The sequence below is a fragment of the Trachinotus anak genome, unplaced genomic scaffold (genome assembly GCF_046630095.1).
Source record: "Trachinotus anak isolate AG129_WGS33_773 ecotype Australia unplaced genomic scaffold, CSIRO_AGI_Tana_v1 ptg000010l, whole genome shotgun sequence".
NCBI lineage: Eukaryota > Metazoa > Chordata > Actinopteri > Carangiformes > Carangidae > Trachinotus > Trachinotus anak.
Genome location: NW_027273861.1, coordinates 16,543,632 through 16,562,737, shown reverse-complemented (window position 1 = coordinate 16,562,737; position 19,106 = coordinate 16,543,632). Strand labels below are relative to the sequence as shown.

Here is a 19,106-nt window from a genome sequence, read left to right as displayed (position 1 = left end):
GAATAATTATGCTAATGACACCATGAGCAAAATAATGATTACCTTTCTGGCTCATTTGAATAATGAATTTATTTAGTTAAGTGAGACAGTAAGCATTGGATTTTGTTTATGTTAGATTCACTTTCACTGTGATTGTATTATTGTCTTGTAATTGCAGTGCATTGTCGAGCCAGAGCATGATCGATGGTGTTTTGGTGTCTTCATATTATTAGTATGGAAACAGAGAAAGAGGATTTATTTGAAGTAAAGCCTCCATTATACAATATAAAAGAACTTAAAAGATTTTGAGAAGTCAGTGTAGCTGTGTATATTGTTTATTATGTTTTAACCAGTGGTTATTTCTGTATATTGACATTGCAGTTGAAAATTGCTTTTGCAGGACCACACTCATCATAGTGTGAAATTTGTTGTTTTAAGAGAAGACATTTTCTGTGGAAGTTAATTCTACACTCGACCACAATTACATTCACTCAATATAGCTTTTACTGAATTTTAGATATTAAAATAAAGACCACAAATCTCACATATTGCATTGAATTTTTTGATTGCTGGACTACTGGGTGTCCCCATATTGATTTGTCCATGTCACTCATCTCCCCATATACCAAAAATACCATCCCACACCAGGGTGAGAAAGTAGTTCAGCCTCAGGCCCAATCAATATAGAGAGGCTTTTGGAGGTTGTTTACAACCATGCTTTTGGTTCATGATACACAAACCCAGCCGGCGAATAAAATGCGCTTAGAGGGCAGCAATTTTGTTTGATTTCCAGACATTTGAACACGAAAATGTACCATTATTGCAGGGCCTGTCATCAGCATGGTTGAAAAGTTGCTAGTGTGTTTCAGTAGGAGTCGTACGGTATTCTTGAGCACACATTTATCTCCTCATCGCTCCAGCCTCTGTTTTCCTACTTAAGCAGAGAGACTGCATCAGTTCTAAATCATAAAACCAGAAGCTGAGATTGTAAAGTCTCTACAGGGCGATTTAAGTGTTTTAACAGTGTTCCTGGGACACAGCATCAGTGGGTTTGGCTGCGGATTTGGAGATCAAACTCAGAAGTCTTGCACATGGCCAAAGAATCAGATCACTTCCAGCCACAAAGTAGGCCAGTGCAAGCTAATGTATCCCACCCAGCCATATGGAACTGCTGACCAGCTGATCCATGTGAAATCTATGTGACCTCTATAGTAAGACAAACTAGGGTTCAGTCCATTCTCAGCAATTTAAAACAAAGAAATGCATTAAGTGCTGATAATATTCATATACGGAGACACACACACACACACACATACATACATATATACAGTATATATTAGATTATTAGATGACATACTGTATGACATAGAACAGCTCTTGACTGGTGTGACATAATATGCCGTTTTCTTCTCCTTACGTGGTTGTGTGGGTTCCATAGCCTCAGTTCTTCAACTTATATATTTTAAAGATATTTTAAATATCTCATTTGCAGCCATATGTAGCCAATCTCAAAGGCGTTTTCCTTTTGATGAGACAACTGGTGAGAGCAGACGTGTCTCCATTGTACAGCTGCCATTTTCAAGTCACGGCTCGAGTATAGAAATTATAATGTGGCATTGACTGATGTTTTACATAGGTTCTTACTGTTATTACACGTGGCATTGCTGACTTTTGATGGAGCTATGCTGTAGTGCATTGACATGAACTCGAGATTGGCTGTCAAGTCCTGTTCCTAACATGCCGTGTTTTCATTTTTTCCACTTGGGCTTTTTCTCTCAAGCCAACATCTCTGATAAATTGTTTATCACCTTAAGCGTTTCTTTTCGACTCCAGAGACAAAAGAGCTGCAAAAATGAAATACGGCTGAAACCTATCATATTTGAAAGCCTTTACTTTTTCATGACTATTGGTCACCTGAGAAAGTTTGCTGTCAAAAAGAGCAAGTAGAGGAAAAAAGATCTTTCCCTTATGATTGTATGGTCCTAAACAAATAAAGTCTTATAGAGAGTAGATAGTCCAGGGCAGGTACCCTCCTCCATACAGTTATATCCTTTGTTTACCCTGAGCTCTTCACCGAGCACCTTTCAGAAGTAGGAGTTTCACCTGATTGGTGCACAGACAGAAGATCAGGCAATACAAACTGGCATTCATCTCCCTTTGTAAAATACCACAGTAGCATTTCCTGTTGTGGGGGACAATACAATATGCTAATCCCCTGTTATTGTAGCATAGCATTCAATCAGACAAAGATAATTATATTGGTAATTAACCAACGAAACATTCAATAGGGTAAAATGAACTCAGCCATACCAGGCTACATTAACAGAGCTGAAGTGAGTGCCTTTAAGTAAACTGTCTCACAGGATGACTCATGAAAAGAGAAAAGTGCACCAACTGCAGACGTTGATCAGTCCAACTTGTCCGGTTGCCAAACAAATGAGAAGTTGCATGAGAAGTTGTAATGACATTTTTTTTCTCTCCTGTAACTGTAAACTAAACCTCATTAGGAAAATAGAGGTTTGGAAACACTAACAACATAATAACAATAACAACACTGTTATTTAATGGCTGGATGAGGTGACTAGGTCAGCAATGGCTGCAGGGAAACTGTAGTTATTATTCAGTGCTGTGAGTCAAAGTCCACAGATGGGCAGCTGGGAATCTTTTTTAAGCTTTTGCCACTCTCATCTAATACTTGACATATACCATAGTTGTAAAAAGCTACTCTGACCAAAAATATTACACATCTGGGTTGGTATAGTTCATGTATGTACATCAATGGTATTTTGTGTACAGCTTTTGGAGTGGTTCACGTCTGCACAGCACAAAGCCACAATATTGATTCCTTTGCTATTTTTCCTACCCCTCACTGTCTGTGACAGACAGACACACACAAACACACACACACAAACACACACGCGCGCATACACACAAACTTTTCTTTTTTTTTTCAGCCTCCCAATAGCCTCGGTTCGATTGTCAGCACTGCAAAGTGGATTAAATTGCGCTCATGTTGTACAGATGCTTGTTGTAATTTTTTTTCTTTTTGGATAGAAAAATGAGCATTGCAAATAAACCACAAGTCTCTTGTGTGATAGACTCAGCGATGACAGTGTGTTCCCATATTGAAATGAAACACGGGACAGCAGTTTGCCAAAAAAAAAAAACCAAAACAAAACAAAACAAAAAAAAACAGTGGGGGCTTATTGTTTAAAAATGAAAAGCATGACCAAATCAATTCTTGGGGGAGTAAAATATTTTCCATCACATCAGCTGTCACACTTGGTTATTAGTGTTCTATCAGTGTGTCGCCTGCGCATAGACGGTCATAAGGGGTTACAATGCCACAGACATTTTACCCGACAAACGAGACTTTAATGACAATTATAGATTTTTGTCGGGACCAGTTCAGACATGGCGATGACATACTAACACCATTGACTCACTGGTGCAGTTGAGATCTAAACTCAATATACTGATGTATCTCAGGCTCAGATTCACTGCCCACATTATCGGTGTGATTCATTTTGCTAAACAGTTATAGCAACTTCATTAAAAAATATAAAAGAATGAACAGGCTCAAAAATGCTGCTTTTGTGTGTATTCAGCACTTCCAACTGTGATATCCTGTGTCCTCTGCCTTTCATACCATCTTCCCCTGTGTCAGCCGAACTATACATCTCTCTTCGATTTGCACTGATAGATCACTTTCTCTCTCTCTCTCCTCTCCCTCAGGGTTTAGTCGAGCTGCCCTGCCATTCGGCTTAGTACGGAGAGAGCTGTCTTGTGAGGGTTACCCCATCGATCTGCGTTGTCCAGGAAGTGATGTCATAATGATCGAAAGTGCCAACTATGGCCGAACAGACGACAAGATCTGCGATGCCGACCCTTTCCAGATGGAGAACATCAATTGCTATCTTCCAGATGCCTACAAGATCATGTCACAAAGGTAAAACTGCAGACATCTCTGTGTAGTACCAAAAATAAAAAAACATTCCAAAATGAGGTATCTGCCAGAGTAACACGACCCTTAGAAAGTCATTGACAGCTCAACAGTAGCGGGTGCATGGTTGACCTGAGCAATGAGATCTGGACCACAGTCAACCATTTCATTTTATCTGATGCCCCTGTTGCCGTCCATTTTCCCATGTTTAAAATAATCTTCTGCATCCTTTGCCTTTGGAGTAAACTCTTCCTCCAAGGAGAATAACAGGGCTGTCGTAAGATTGATTTACCCTATCGAAAATAGCAAAACTGAATGTAAGTGTGGAGCGAAAAAAGAAAAAGGCAACAGTAGCCTGTCAGCATCAATAACCCACAAGACATTAATGTTAGCACCAATACTGAGACAGCTGAACCTGAACGAAAGAGAATTAGAAACTCCATCATAACTTGGGAGGTGAAACAGGGCTGATACACAGAAAAGAGGAGATTTAAAAATACAAAACAAACCAAAAAAAAAAAAATTCAGAGTCAGAGAGCGCACTAATAAACTCACGATGGATGCCAAACTCACATTTCAGAATATGAACATGTCAACCAAATTCTCACAAAGAGCTGTTTTCAGAATCTCCTCATTTGACATTACTGCAGATCTAATCTGGCTTCAAGGAGGTAATTCTTCTGTCTATTGTAATTTACTCTGTTAAATACATTACCTTGCAAATGTGCAATCTAGATTAAGTGTGCTAACATCAGTCTATTACTATTAGCTTTGTTTGGCCTTATTAGTGAGGCTGAGCCCCTTGCTCTTAGCGAAATCCATTTAATGTGTGTGTGTGTGTCTGTGTGTGTCTGTGTGTGTGTGTGTAATAAAACAACAGAGAAAGAAAAGAAAAATTTACATGTGTGTTCTGTAAGAGAGGTTTAATTATTTTTGTTTTAATACATTAATATGGTATGAATCTGGTCATAAATGATTATATTCAGGCACTATTCTCTCAGCTTTGGTCACTAAAATCTGACAGTTGTTTGCCAGGCTCACACACTTACCCTCTAATTCTGACTCCAGTCCATATAATGGTGATTAATGGATTGTTAGTAATCTAATGTAGCTTCTATAGATCAGTAAATTAGACACTAAGGAAAATGTTTCAGGTAAAGTTTTTTCTATTCAGAACATTTAAAAATGTTAGAATTAGGTTTAGGTTAAGGTTAGGGTAAAGGGCTAGTGAATGCATTATGTCAATGAGTGTCCTCACAAAGATAGAAGTACAAGTATGTGTGTCTGTGTGTGTGTGTGTGTGTGGGCGTATGTTTTTTAATAAAAATCAAACAATTGAATTCCAGATGGAGTATCATTAATTACCTAAGTCTAATAATCAAGAGCAAAATGTGCTACATGTGAAGCATTTCTGTTGAGTGGAAAAAAACGTATACTTCAATGGTGTATTTCAAGTTTGAAACGTATTTGCTTTTACTACTACTATTCAAAGACTAATATTGTTTAGTTTGTTCAAATATTGTTAGTTGCTGCCATATTAACATTTTACAAACAAAACATATGATCAGTTTATTAAATGTGATGCACTATCATAGATTAAGCTGACCAACAGCATGTAAAAATTGTTCAAATTAGCTCCTTCTACAATGTTTACATATACTGTTTATATGTTTAAGCACTGAATATATTGTACAATAAATAATACAATAATTTAACAATAACATGATGATTCTGCACAATTAGCACTTGTACTTGTGATACTTTAAGTCAGTTTCGTTGCCAACACTTAAAATAGTAAAAACAGTAAAATTTATAGTGCGGTAATGCTGATTTCAGTCATTATTCAGTTAAATGATCTGAATACCTCGCCAACCATTTCCTTAACATCAGCGTACTGCTCCTCTGTGTTTGGCCTTTGCTAAATCCTGTTGGTGAGATTAAGGACAGGCACATAGCAGGGCCGATTTAGAGATGCTGCATCATCTCCTAAACTCCTACTGATTGATCACTGACCACAGAGATGCCCCACATTTTTAAAGCCACTGTCTCTGTAGCTATCACTCATGTGCAAAGACGGATGATTTAGTGGGGAAAACAAACCCACGGAGGTACATGTTCTTGTTCCCACACACGCACCTCGGCAGGGTTCCACTGGCAACACCGTATACATGAGACCTAATACAGACCAGTTGTCACATAGGTATGCCATCTGAGCCAAAGTGTGCAGGATGGAATGACATATGAGTGCCACAGAGAGAGATATTGGACGGTATGAGACCGTCAGCAACTCTGGAAAGTCGCCTTGGGAAATAAAAAATAATGAAATAAAGCAGTAGAGCCCTTGTATTCAGGGGGTTTATTGTCAAGCCCTATTTGATGAAGCCAGATAGCTGACTCACATTGTCTGTCTTGAAAGGCTGCAGCCTGCCTGCTCCCTGCTTGTGACCCTGTGTATTACGCTGCCCTCAGCCTTGCTTGTACAAAAACAGTCCACTGAAGCACAAATACCGACCCAGCAGGAGCCACTCAACAACAAATCCCAAACAGTCCCGTCCAAACGCTCTCCACCGGCCTCTGTTGATGACTCGCGTTCATTCCTCATGTGCATATCCTAACTGTGTCAGAGGATGTAGTTCAGATGTTATTTTAAATGTGTTTTTAGCATTTCAATGTCACCACTGAGCTATTGTGCTCAGAGCAAAGAGAGAAATCCATGTGCTCTGAGAAAAGGTCCTGCGATACAAGAGGTCTCTCTCTGGTGCGTGGGTTAAAAAAAAATCACACAAAAAGAATCTCACAAGAATTTAAATCAGATACCACGAGAAGAAAATCATCTGATGCAAAAAAAGTGATGGGCACATATTTACATAAAGTACAAGTACATAGATAATATCCTTTTTTTATGTGTGCAAGTTCTTTTGAGATATATGACCATATGTGAGAATAGACTGAGGTTATTTTTTATGTGAAAATCAACCAGTGATTTGAAGTTGCACAGTTCAATGCTCATCCTAAATGAATGCTAATCCTGTATAGTCAATATCATAAAAACAGTGTTCGCATAATCAGAGAAGAAACTTAAAACGTTCCACTGTCATGAAAATAGATTCAAGGACAGCTTGCCAAACGCCCAAGATTGCATATGGGACTAATTAGTGATTTTTTTTTCTTCTCTTGTCCATTTATTTACAAGAATAGACTAAAATAGGAAGCAAATGTAATGAAACAATAGCTCTGCTGCCAAAAATAATTATCCTCATCTGAGAAATGTGGTGAATTTTTTTTGCCTATTTGGATTGCAGTGTTTGTTTCATCGCTGCAAGATCTGAGTCCATCACTTCTCCACAAGTCAAAACTCTGGTCTGCGCTGTGGCTCCTGCTGAGGCTAACCCAGCTGAAAGTTTCCATATGTGGGGCAGGACTCTGCACACACTGTGTATGGAAAAACTAGTATTTCCTACTGTACAGTCTCCATCAATAAAGCATTGATGTGCCAAAAATATTTTGTTGCTATAATTACCCCGGCCTACTAATTTAAGTGTGTGGGAAAAATCACATTAGCACTTGTGTGGAAGACTGTGTTCACTTTTAAACATCCGAAATTGATGTGGTCCTGAAGTGTGGAGAATTGGATTGAGGCTTCACCGAGTTTGATAGATCCTGTTGGCACTCCAAGTTGTTTTTATATCTGGCTGGCATATTATATTCATGAGCACAATGATTTTATGAAAATAGCCTTAGGACTGTTGTGGCTCAATTAGAACATTCAGCTGCAAGCAATTAGTCGACTCAAGTGGGTGATAATCTGTACAGGAATTTTTCACGTGGACACCTCCCCAGCAGATGTGGAACTGCATGGCAGTACAGTTTGAAATAATTAATTCATTGATGATAATATTCAGCTGGGTGATTTTTCATGTTCTTCTTTTCAGGATTTTAGTTTTTAATAATTACATTTCCTCATCTGCATTGATGATAATGATAATGATTGCAACCACAACTCTTTCTTCCCACACAGATATTGTCCACCAGATAAACATTGAAATTTAAATGTATTTATAATATATTCATATTATTTTGCAATACATTTAGTTGTACATGCACTAACCACCCAGTGCCTCGTTGTTATTGATTTAAATGTGACCACCAGTCCTTATCACAGTAGCTTGAGGAGTAGTAAAGATGACAGTGACACATCCTGACTAATAATTTTCACAAAAACAACATATGAAGATATACAATATGAATAAGTGGCTTACAGCTATTGAATTTTCTTTGACTAATGAGCTTCATTGTAAGTATTCAATGACAAAGTCATTGATTGCTGTAACATAACATGGAGGGGTCCTGCCATGCTTGTGGGTCACGGGTTTTCTAAGGAGCGTATCATTGACAAGAATGATCAATGTAGATAGCTCTCTAACAGAGGATGTGAAATTCATCAGCAGGGTTATAGACAGCTCTGAGGTAGACTGAGTTGATTTCCATTATTAATCATTAATTAATTATCAAGAAAATGGCCATTACCAGTCACCATTGGGTATTTAAAAATTTTCAATTTTATATCTCAACAAATTAAATGTGACAGATTTTTTTTTTTTTTTTTTTTTTTTTACAAATATTCTAAAGTTAACTGGGGGGGGGGGGGGGGGGGTGCGCAAAACAGCTGAATTGTAATGTTAAAATGACCCGGTGATATTAGCATGTAATCTAATGTATTTTCCAAGTTCTTGTCAATAAAAGAGAAGCAGTTCTGGAGACTAAATGATGCCGCTTACACTATTTATATCAGTGACAGGACTGCTTGCAGGGCTCTCCAAGGAGCTCCATTGTTGCCGCCTGACAGCACACTGCCTTGTTCTTCTTCTCTGTACACACAGTCTTAGTGTTTATTTAAAGCACAGCAGATTAAGATTTCATAGAGATCCAGATTCAGCTTGGGCGTTTCACACGAGTTCATGAGCCATGAAACTGCTCTCTACTCAAGACTATATCGATAAATTAAAAAGTGTATGAACAGTTGTCTGTGGTCCTCATAAAGCAAACAACTGCTAATGCCAACGGATAACACTTATGGAATAAAATAATGTAAATAAAAACTTTTTTGCATTTTAAAATATGTGGAAGTTGATTTTGATAAGTTTACCAATATAAGTAGGCCATATCGTATCTGCTGTGGAAGCTATCCCTTAAACATCTCTGGATGTATTCAGCTGTTGTGGGCAATATTGCAAATCAATAACCAGTACTGGTTTATGGTGATACTGGATTTGCATATGTTTTTTTTTTTTGCACCAATAAAACTACCTTGGTTTTGCAGATATTTAATTGACTGGATTAGCCAAACAGACATTCTTGTCTGTTTACTTCACTTACAAACTATTTAACATGTTTGAGTTTTCATTAAATATAAGATTACATGTACCATGGCAAAATCTTTTTCACAAATATGGCCTACCCCTGTATGACAATATTTCTCTTATCAATAAGATGCAATTTTTCCACCAATTTTCTTCAATGATGTTCTCTAAAACTTGTAAATATTCACCTGTCATGGTACAAAGGAATTCTGAGTAAATGTAAAATAGGTGTTCGCTTAACTATTCACCCTCTCCATACTCTCAGTTGGACTGAGGTCTGGACTGCGACTCTGCCACTCCAGGACATTATCATTGTTGTTTTTAAGTCATTCCTGAGTAGCTTCGGCTTTGTGCTGCATTCTGCTGTCCTATAAAGGTCACATTTCAACCTGCAGAATGTCACAGTAGTATTTCCATTGACTTTAGTGGCATGGCGATGTACCCTTGCTGGTTTAAAAATCAATAGTTGATGGACGGATGTGAGTCAGACAGCATTCCTCCCGACCCTGTAAGAGCCTGGAATCCCCCCGTCGAGCACCATTGGCAGCTCCAGTAAAAATAGCATAAACACAAGCATATGACAGTAATTACAAATTTCTGGGATGTCCTACCCGGATATTGGGTCAGACCTCAAGTTGAAAGCAGGATGCAAATGGTTAATTTCTAACGACCTATTTCCTGAAACATTATTGGGCCACCCCCTTAGAAAAAGGTCTTAATATACTGATATTGGGGGTGATTATAGATCTAACATTAATCTGGCATGTGTGTGTGTTTTGTGTCCTGTCTGCAACAGATTGTTTCTCTTACTGCCATTCTGTGGCCCTGGAAATGATTTAATTTTTCAATGGCCTGTCTGCTATCAACAGGCTTGCCTCTTGAGAGAGATGTCTGCCTTGATAATTGTGCCATGAACCTCATCAGCATTTCAGATGAAATGGAGCTAGACGGGTCACTTTGAGTTTAAGAGATGCTAATTTGATTGAAATTCAAACTGGGAGCACCAGGAAGTAGATTGTGCCTTTTTCTGTAATGTGCTCCCCTCACTCATGTCGCCTTTCTCCTCCAGTTACACAGCGATTGTTTTTTCTGCTGCTGCTCTTTTTCATACTATGAATTCCAAGTGGCTGCTTAGGCTGCCTGAACTCTTTGTGTTGGGGGATAGAAAATTAGGCAGTTGAGGTAAAGCAATCTAGCATTTAGCAATCAAGGAGCCTCTTATCCTTAGCTTAACTGGTCAAGTCACATGAGCAGCACATGTCGCATCCGCAACTTTAACTGGTCATGACAGACCTCCATGACTTTCCGCACTGGTTCAATTTAAAAGCAAGTAAAGACAAATCTATTTGTAATTATGTTTTTTTTCCATTGAATATTGATTTATGAAATTAATTCAGTCATTTACATGTGAACTAGAGGGTACGGGCTGTTTGCGAAAGCAGTCCTCAGCTCGGAAGACCAAGCATTGTGATTTGTCTGATTGATAACTTGATTATTGAAACCAAAACCAATATCAAATTTTAGGAGTTTTAACAATCCAGTAGTTGTTTATATAGTTTCTTTTTTTAAACTCAACACATTAACATGTGATTTTTAAAGAATTGTTACCAAGGTTAGAGGTAGGGAGGTACATATTAATAAACTGCTTTCATTTATACAGATTACAGTCCTGCTACACACCTAAACGGAATACACAATATCACAGACTAAAATGACATTTTATCTTTTCTGAGAAATGGATTAGTGAAAAGCAGATATGAATTACAGTGGTTTATGGTTCTTGTGGTCCTTAGACCATTTACACCTACTACATTTGTTAGTGGAAAATACATTTTGTAGCATTTTTCTTGCTCATGGCAATTTATTATTCATTTAGCACATTATCCTTATGTCCAATTATTCCTCTGACATGCTTTATGATGGCAGTGGAAAAGGTTAAATTGCATGTGGATACATGGTATCAGGAATGCTATCAGTTACACCTTGTTGGCATCGCATCACACCCCTCCTCTCTGTCACCAGAGAGTGTCAACTGCTGACAGAGGGAAGCTGAGTGCTTTTTAAAGGAGATTTACATCAAATCCAAGCAGCATTTTCTATGACACTCTAATTGTACTAATGTCTGCCTCTCCTAAAAAGGTCAGAGATGTGATGGTATTACATTTGGAATACTTCTGTGTGATTAACAGACTGGTGGGGGAAATGGAGGCAATCAAGGCAGAGTCTTTGATTTGATAGTCTTACCCGTATTTTAGTTTTAGTTCAAGAAAAAATATGTTGGAACTGTTCTTTACATTCTTGACATTTTTTCTATTTTATCTTAATATTTTTGTATACTGTAGATGGGTAAAAATATCATTCAGAGATATCATAGCTGTATCTAACTGTGGATTTTTTTTTTTACCTCTTGTGCTATTTATCTCCTCATATTCAGGGTTGAGGGAAAACTGGATGTCGCACTAAGAAAATGTGTCACAATGTGTTAAGTGTAGTTGAAGCAGTTCTTTTTCTAATTTAATTGAAATATGAATAAGAATATGTCTTCTTTCACACAGATGGCATTGTACATTTTCCTTGACGTGTTCTAAATCAGAAACAACAGCAAACAATAACATAATGTCCCCATCACAACTAAAGTAACTTCCACCAATTTCGGCTTAAATCTTTATACTGAGCTTCTGTTCCAACTGGCTCATTATTCTTTCTCTTGCATTACAAGATAAAATGAATTAGTAATCTTTCCACTTTTGCTCTAGTAAAATCCTGTTGAGCGTTCTAGGTATTTATAGAAATATAATGTTTCACTCTGGAGAAAAGTGGAGAAAAGCTTCCTTTGACTTAATATTCATTATGTACATGATTAATTACTATATAGCCTCAGACTATCAAAAGATAGTCAGAGATATCATATTTTACATGTATTTAATTAGTGTGCACTTTGAGACCTGTGCCCTGGCAGGCCCAAAATGCTGAACTTTTTATGGGAAGAATTTCAATTACATGCTCTCTCTCAATCCGAGGGCTGGGTCTATGCATAGAAGAAGTCATTAGGGCCTTTTCAATTGGTCTCAAGAGATGCCCGAGGTTTCACAGATGAGACGGAATCAGAGTCGCTCAATCCCATAGATCAGGGCACCCCTGCTCCACAGCTATAAAATTAGGGCAATATATCAGAAAGAACTATCAACACTTATGTCAACATTGTTTCAAAAGAAATATGAGGTATTTTTTCCCCAGTGCTTATGTCCTGTTGTTTAATAGATTTGCCTGAGAAACGATGGCAGGTCTATGTCTCATTAGTGTCATGAATTTTATTTTTGATATTATTCTGTTTCATATGCCTAATATAAACCAGGCATTCATTTCCCGGTCTCATTGGAATCTGTTAGATAAAGCACTGTAATTTATATTGCTCCTGCATCATATGCTTATGCATGAGCAAACGGAACAGAATCATCAAAGTGACCATATAATATATGGAAAGTACTGCAGAGTCATGAAATATTACCCACAAAAAAAGGCAGCGCATTATGAGCCCAGCATGAGGTGCATGTTTTAATTCCAAAACAGTAATTCATTTCCATAAAAACAAATACAATATGCTGATATTCTCATCTGTTATCACACATGAAGGTCATTATTAAAGTGAAATGCCCCTTGAGATCTTCCCTAAACACAGATGTGTTATTATGGCTATGTGATATAATACACTGTTGGTGAAATAAAAAAAATAAATAAAAAAAGACAAAAGTAAAAAATGTATGTAAATGTATTTTTAAAAGTTTTTGAAAAGAAATTATCTTTTTTCACACATGATTGACCTTTTTTAAAAATACATTCAAATACATAATAACACTAATGGCTATGTGATAGAACACACATTACTAAAAGCAAAAACAAACAGTGCTCTCTTTCAAATGTATTTGAAAAAAAAACGTGTGATAATTTTAATGCATGCAAGCTGATAGGAAGAAACAGAATAGGAGACAGAGGAAGTAGTAATAGAAGTATTGTAGCCACATTCTGGACCATCTGTAATGGTTTCATGCACAGAGAAACCCTTACAGATGGTCCAGAATGTGGTGGCGCGTCTGGTTTTCTATCAACCTAAAAGGCCACATCATACAGGCTTATGCTCGGCCATTGTGTCCCTCCAAGGAACATCGTCTGGCATTGTCATCCCTGCGCACAAGGCAATCTCAGTCCAGACTGTTCTTGTTTGTGGTTCCTCCAATGGTGAAATGAGCTACTAAATGCCATCAGGGCAGGGGCGTTCCTCTCTCTCTCTCTCTCTCTCTTCAAGAATCTCTTGAAGACTCATCTGTTCTGAGAGTACCTCCTCTCCTAACACCTCTAACACCTTAACATGCCTAACTCACACTTACTGTGCACTACTTTACGTGAACTCCTTGCACTTTGTCTTATTGGACAGATTTTGCATTTGGTGCTTACTCCAAGGTCTCTTACTGTACTGAACGTAAATGTTAATGTAATAGCTAATTCCGTTTCCTGTTGTTATTGTGATTCAGATTCATTTGAACGCAGCAGCCTTTTGATTAAGTTGCTGGAAACATTTTTGTCGTGTAAACCACAGTACACTGCATGCTTCCATGGTGTGCAGCTAAATTGTGGTTGCTCCCAGTTTGAAACCTAAAGAGCACCAATTTCCAGCCCTTTCTGTCAGTTCAGTGCTGTACACCTCAAGAGTAACAAACTGCCTACTGCTCCATTGCACTACCTAATATTATATTAATAACATTTGGACACAAAGCAGTGATTACCTCAGCAGCCCAAAGCAAAGGCAAAACCCAAAGCACAACACAATGCAACCAGTAATACATTTTCCAATGATCTGCTGTAAATGGGCGCACAGGTCTGTGATAAGAAGAAACAAATATCATCTCTGGTCCCTGCTAAATCAGCAGAACAGAGTTATTGATCTGGCTCCTCACATTGCCAATAGAATTTTAAGTCCCCTTGGTAGCAAATATGGCTTGCTCGGGGTATTGATGTCATTATCATGATTTCAGTACAGCAAAAGGGTGGTCACCTGCAATTCCCTGGGCCTCAGAGCACACCACAGGCTCAATTAGAATGTCTGCTCTCCAGATGTTAAAGGCAGGGACCAGAATTAACTTTTGACACTGCTGCGAGGGGCTGGTGAAACGACAAAACAAATGCATATATACTGTATAATAGCAAAAACATTGGATTTTTTTTTCTTAAAAAAAAATATAATTTCATGCGTAGCTTTGATGAGCATTTTGGTATTTTCTGCCCTTCTGGGTCTAAAATTATGGAGGCTGCAGTGGTAATCATTAATGAGACCTTTGATGGCATTTTGGGTGCAAATGCAAGAGGCTCATCTAGCTACTCAGCATGTAGACCCATTCAGAGAAGGAGCAAGCTCAGATCAATAAGTCGGGACATTTGAGTGAAACACACAGACTTTGTTTATCCCGTGCAAATGCACCCTACCAGACACCGATGGGGTCGGGGGGTAAAATCACATGAGGTCCCCCGTGCAGTTGTCGTCCAGTGTGAATAAAGCTTTATCTGATTCTGTTGGTATTTTTTGCATTGATTTGTCCCGCACGTGTGCATTTTATTTAATTCCATATTTCGTTTAATTTCATTCCAAATTTTATCATAGAGTTTTATCATAGAGTTTTATAGCACCATACATGCCACACACACACACATGCATACAGATATGCGGGGGCTGGAGTGGCGTTGATTTGATCAGATCTGGCAGGGACAAAGTTGAAGAGCAGTTAAAGCACAAAACTGTCTGTAGGTGAAAGATTCATTCAGAAACCATGGTATGCAGTGCACTGTTGGCCAGTTATTGACTAGACAGGTATTATTGTATTATGGCAGGGGGCCTTTTGGAGTCTTCCATTGGCCTATACACATTCAGACAGATTATCTGAGCTCTTGAAAAAGACATTCAGAATAGTACAGTGCACAAAGGACCTCTTTTACACTATACACATAGCTGAGAAGACCCAGTAGACGAGAGCTGAGTTCAAAGCAATAGGGTTGGTGCTGACTTGATTAATAGCAGACTGAATAGCGTTGCTACATGGTTACAGCGGTTCACCATTATTTTTGCTGTTAACTTGGTGAATATGAATATTTCACAGCCTGAACACGACTTTAAAACATTTGCTTTTGCATTTTCGAGGGGTCTGTACTTCATATGTGCACAGTGTTTTTGCATTTAATGCCCTCTGTGATGAACTTTGCATGAAAATACTAGTAATGATGTATTTAGGCACAAGAGTTATTGATGTTAAATTGGTTTCTGTTTTACCCCTGACAGATGCAACAATCGGACCCAGTGCATTGTGATCACTGGTTCAGACGTCTTCCCTGACCCCTGCCCAGGAACCTACAAATACCTGGAGGTCCAGTATGAGTGTGTGCCCTACAGTAAGTATGACCCTTCTGTCATGAATTGAAAACTTTCCCTCCTACCCTTTCCCCTCACCCTCACATCCTCAGTTTCTCTCTTCTTCTCTGCGCTCTCTCTCTCTCTCTCTCTCTCTCTCTCTCTCTCTCTCTCTCTCTCTCTCTCTCTCTCTCTCTCTCTCTCTCTCTCTCTCTCTCTCTCTCTCTTCGTGACATATCATATCCTGTCCCGTTTCTTCCCTCTGCCTTGTTCAGACAGTCTGCTCTCTTCGTCTGCAACACCTTCCAGCACCATTTTCCTCTGTCTCTTCTTCCATCTGTGTCACACCATGAACTTTTCATGAAATATGACCTGTAAAACCCTTTGGTCCTTTTCTGTACTGCCTTTATTATTGATGTGCACACCGTGTTTCCAGCGGATCAACGAGCCTGGTTATGTGGTAGCAGAACATAGGGAGGGTAGGGGAAGTTGTGCTGACTCTCCGTGATGGCAAGCGGGTGTTTCATTACTCAAGTCTTGTACGGAGAAGTCTATCAGGCGAAAACACAGCTCACCTTGATGGCTTAATACACATCCATACAACAGGTGTTGAAATATGTTAACAGATGTTTCATTATGTAACAGAACAGAATGGCTCCACTCGTAAGTCAACAAGGTAATATTTCATCGAAAGAGATAGTGTTAACATTTTCTCTCCTTCATGGATGCTAAAATATTCATTGCCATTGAGCTCCCAAACAATCTTTAGATTGCCCTTTGCATTAAAATTCCCCTTTGTCCTTTAAGCTGCCATGTTCATTTGCAGTTTGTGAAGGAAATTCCCCCATGTAACCTTTACAAACTGATTAATGGCAAAGATTTAGATGAATTGCCAGAATCACTAATCAGGTGGAATTGAAATAATTAGAGTGGGAATGATGGGAAGATAGTACTTGGCAGCTCTTGTAGCTCACATGAGTTTTTTGCACAATGATGACGCCTTAAGATTTGTTTCAGTTTTGAATGCAATGAAACAGGAAATTAAGCTCAAATATGAATAATGCACTTTTATTCTACAGTACTTTTCTATATTTAACACATCACTTCTACATAGCTCATTACCAGGGTACCCGTCCAAGTTCTTCCCCTCAGTGCTAAATCCGAATGCATTAGTGAACATCATTAGATGGTGAAACTCATTACAACTTAAAGGTTAACCTATCCAAGGCTTTGAGGACCTGTAATTAAAAATGGAATAAGCAATAATGAGTATTTGAGCCACCTTACTGAGCAAATCTAAATCCTGTAGCCTCTACCACAAACGCCTATCTGCTTGTGTTTTTCTTTTGCTTTTTTTGTTGTTTTTATTCTTACTTGCCTCATAGTTAAGTGAAGTATTGATCCTATGTCTTGCTGTGTTACCTCAAACCTTAATAGTAGGATTAGCCTCAAGGTGCACTCATGTCCACCCACTGTTATGATTGTCTTTTGCCTCCCTCTTGCACCAAGGAGAGTGTGGTGAAAAATAAACTTCTGCCCAAGGACTCCCAGTTTGGGTGAAGTCTGTCTAACAAAAAGAAAAAAACAATTCCAAACAGGTCCTCACTTCACTCTAAGCAGTTTCAAACATGCATGTCTGTAGCCCCATCTTTTTGCTTCTCAAGGTCCATGCCCAACCAGAATAGGACCAAGAACACAGAATGTATCCTATCGCAACTGCCCTGGTAAGTGCTTAGTGTTCTCCCAGTCTGATCCAGTCCACACAAGCCCAGTCCAGCCTTCCCCACTCAAGTCCTGTTGTAAACTGTGATAGATTGTGATTTATTGGCAAGTTCCGTGTTTTGTTGCTTTCCTCCTACCAATCCTTTGTCTCCTCTTCCCCAAAATAAGAATCCATGTACCCCGGATCATTTTATAAAGTCAGACTAACACAGAAAAAAGGCAATCATAGGGGAAGATTTACTGAGCTTTTCCACACCAGAGCAAACCCTTACTACAGTTTTCTGATGGGATAGCAAAGACCTACAGTTTTCTAGTTTTCTAACGGAATAGATCATATGCCAAATACCACGATTTGTGATTAAAAACATTGCAGTGAATCAGGAGCTTAAGATCCCCTGGATTTGCTGGGATACAAGACTTGAGAAGTTGTTTTGCAAGAAAACGTATTAAATCTCCATTAAGCTGATCAACGATGGGACCACAGACAGTGTCCTCATTTTGACTAGTAACCACTGCCCCTCAAAGTCTGTCCCATTAAATACAGCAAGCAGTTTAATAACACAATATGATACACAGTTGTTTTTGGGCTGACTGACTGAATGTAATGTGGTATTTAATTTATTCATTCTATTGTCTATGCCTTTGCATAATCACACAAGCAATTTTGGATTTTTCACTTCTGTGCAAGTGGCCTTTGCAACAAGTTGCCTACATTTCCTCCATTCCCATCATTTTGGCTTCATAATTTGGTCCTTGTCATGAACTGCCCTCATTAGCAACATTATCTTCATGTCCCAGCCAAGGAAGTAAATTTTTCCTTCACCTGGCACTGAGTCATCCGCTGAATTGGTTCCACTAATAGCCTGAATTGGGCAACATAAAAGCCAAGACATTTCTTCATTAAGCCTGTTCTGTTCAAGCTATTTTGAAATGGTGGGAAAAAAAGTTAAAAAAAAAGTTGCCATCCTTATTCTATCTGCCTAAAACTGTAGAATTGTGCCAGTGGGCATACACAGTCCTCAATGCTTATTTTTTCATTTTTCATCACATGCTCACGCAAGTAAATCTCCATGTGACAGTGGTGGCCAGATTATGAAAACTGAAGTTAAGCTGTAACAGCATGAGTTTTGAGTCCCCTTTGGTGTTTTTTGTTTTTGTATTCACTTGTATCCTTTATTTTTATTCAGTGTAGTTTACATGATGCTTTGATTTAACACTGGAGCCGCTAACTGAGTCTGCAGTTGACAGGTGACATCCATCCATATCAAGAACACCTGATTATTAACAATGATAATTAAAAGTCTTCATAATTTGATTAGTAATAGTTCATAGAAAGCAGGAAATCCCTAGAAAGTCTGTTCAGTGGGAAAGGTTTAGGGTCTTTGGGGTTAGTGTGGGTGGGGATGTGTCTCATGTTTGTTTGTTTCAATGTTGCTATATTAAAAGTGACTGACTCTCTTCCCTGTGCAATCTGCAGGAAACCTCCTCGGCTATCTGACTCACTCTCTTCATCCTCTGACTGATTTCTGATCACACTGTTTGCTATTTCAATTTTTACATTTCCACTAACGCCATCAGGTGTTCCCCTTTCCTTTCCAGATTTCCTTCACGCCATCTCTCTCTGTCCGCCTCTCGGCTCCTCTGTTTCATGTGCCTGAGGCCTCCTCTGAGAACTCTACTGCTGTTAATTTGTTTGCTTCCTATCCAC

The 19,106-nt window shown here is 38.6% G+C and overlaps 1 protein-coding gene across 26 annotated transcripts in view; it reads left to right on the top strand.

The window, feature by feature from the left end:
• adgrl2a (adhesion G protein-coupled receptor L2a) overlaps nt 1–19,106 on the top strand; it is a 94,954-nt gene that overhangs the window by 36,251 nt on the left and 39,597 nt on the right. For 25 of the 26 annotated variants that reach the window (XM_071487967.1, XM_071487972.1, XM_071487976.1 and 22 more), the window contains exons 3-4: nt 3,715–3,928; nt 15,608–15,717. In XM_071487967.1, the coding sequence (XP_071344068.1) occupies nt 3,715–3,928; nt 15,608–15,717 (324 nt within the window). Of the gene's footprint in view, nt 1–3,714; nt 3,929–15,607; nt 15,718–17,340; nt 17,401–19,106 lie in introns of all 26 variants that reach the window. The other variant, XM_071487984.1, reaches the window with a different exon arrangement.